This window comes from Eurytemora carolleeae, unplaced genomic scaffold (assembly GCF_000591075.1).
Source record: "Eurytemora carolleeae unplaced genomic scaffold, Eaff_2.0 scaffold75, whole genome shotgun sequence".
Classification (NCBI taxonomy): domain Eukaryota; kingdom Metazoa; phylum Arthropoda; class Copepoda; order Calanoida; family Temoridae; genus Eurytemora; species Eurytemora carolleeae.
In genome coordinates, this window is record NW_019396178.1 from 13,082 (window position 1) to 15,034 (window position 1,953).

Sequence of the window (1,953 nt, forward strand, 5' to 3'; positions counted from 1 at the left end):
CTAAAGTTGATTGCATGGTGGAGAGTGTGTGACACCAGTTCTCGTTAGATCACAGAAGTCAATAATAATAAGTTATCGGAATTAAACACTAAACAGTTTTCGAGTCAGAAAAACGAAAATCCTCTTTTTTGATCAGATTCAGATCAGTTATTTGGGAGGTACCGTTTTAAATCGGACAATGTTATCTTTTTTTTTCGCATTATAGTCCCCGTATGAACAAATGGATAAAAATTGTCGCTAATGCTACTCAATTATGAATATTTAGGTTGGCATCCAAATAAAAATTATAAAATTGTGCTATTATTGTGCTCTGAAATTTAGTTAATTTAGTGTGTTTAGATTTCAGGTAAAACATTTAAATTCTCCTATTTAGGAAGACCTAGAGGTGCAATATGGATGCCATCAAGAAGAAGATGCAGGCTATGAAGGTGGAGAAGGATAATGCTATGGACAGGTAGAAAATGTAATGAATGGACAGGGTGAGCCAAAAAAAGTGTGATTTGTCGCGCCTGATGCAAAATTGTACCTTTTTTTGTGCAACTATCCTGCATGGTGATTTTTCAATATATTTTGAAAATTTGTAATTTTTTTTGGTACTCCAATGGCCCAAATGAAAACCCGCGAATTTTTTTTCTTTCAAAGTCAAAAGTTCAGAAAAGCAAAAATGTATATATAAATTATTTCTATCGAAATCTAAAATTTTTTAAAGATTGAATCTAAGAATCATAGAAAATTCGCAAAATTGTAATAAGAAAATTCGCAATTTAGAAAAAGTGGAAAATGTAGAAAATGTAGAAAACGCAAAAAAGAATGTAGAAAATGTACAGTTAAACCCTAAATATGAAATGCATCGAAAGAATTTATCAAATGTCGTATTCCTCACTTTCTGATAATGGAATGTTGAAGATATTTAGTTTTTTAAATTAAATGATTATATGGACCTCTATAAAACTGTTCCCGCATATTCATGGCTATTTATTTATTTTCGCAATTACTGAGATTTACGTAAAATAGAAAATCCATTAAATAATTGTCAAGACGACATTTCATAAATTCTTTCGATGTATTTAGGGTTTAACTATAGAAAATGCAAAAAAAGTAGAAAATGTAGAAAAAAGTAAAAAAGTAAAAAAGTAAAAAATTCAAAAAAAGTAGAAAATGAAGAAAATGTAGATAAAGATTTTTTATTTTTTAACGAACGGTTATAACTGATATCTCTTTGAATATATTCAGTACACACTTCCTATAGTAAAAACAGCTAGGTTAAAAGAACAACATTTTCATAACTGTAAATAATCAAATTTCAAAGATAAAAACATAGATATCTCAATATGCATTCATTCTTGATAGAAAAAAAAGGTTTTATAAGTGATCGCTGTGATTCCTTCATTCTTTTTGTTTTATTTTTAAATTACTTTGTGTTCTGTGTTATGTATCTATTAGTTATTTGTTAATTTCAAAAAATAAACGTTAGTATAAACTAAGGGCCAGTCAATCAAAACAACCAGAAATGGTTAGGCTGTAGCCCTATTGTGATCTTAGCCAAAATATATTATTCCACACATTTTTTTAGGTGCGATGGGTGCGAGGAGGCAGCAAGAGTCGCAAAGGTTAGGGTGCTATTTCATTTGAACTACTGCCGTTTGAACTATGGCTCATTTGAACTATTGTTCATTTCAACTACTGCACGTGGGACCACGTGAGTAGTTGAAATGAACAATAGTTCAAACGAGTAAATATATTACTCATTTGAACTATTTTTTAGTTCATTAGAACTATTTTCATTTGAACTATTAAAATATTATTAATGAAATAAACCAAAAATAGTTCAAATGAACATAAAAATAGTTCAAATGAAAAAAAGAATAGTTCAAATAGACAAAAAAATAGTTCAAATGAGCAAAAAAATAGTTCAAATGAACAAAAAAATAGTTTAAATGGGCAAAAAAATAG

The 1,953-nt window shown here is 28.8% G+C and overlaps 1 protein-coding gene across 1 annotated transcript in view; it reads left to right on the plus strand.

Moving 5' to 3' along the window:
• Positions 1–1,953, plus strand: part of LOC111697329 (tropomyosin) — a 6,462-nt gene that overhangs the window by 1,971 nt on the left and 2,538 nt on the right. Inside the window, exons 2-3 of the mRNA XM_023467283.1 lie at positions 374–454; positions 1,574–1,610. Of these exons, the coding sequence (XP_023323051.1) occupies positions 393–454; positions 1,574–1,610 (99 nt within the window). The 5' untranslated portion in view covers positions 374–392. The remainder of the gene's footprint in view (positions 1–373; positions 455–1,573; positions 1,611–1,953) is intronic.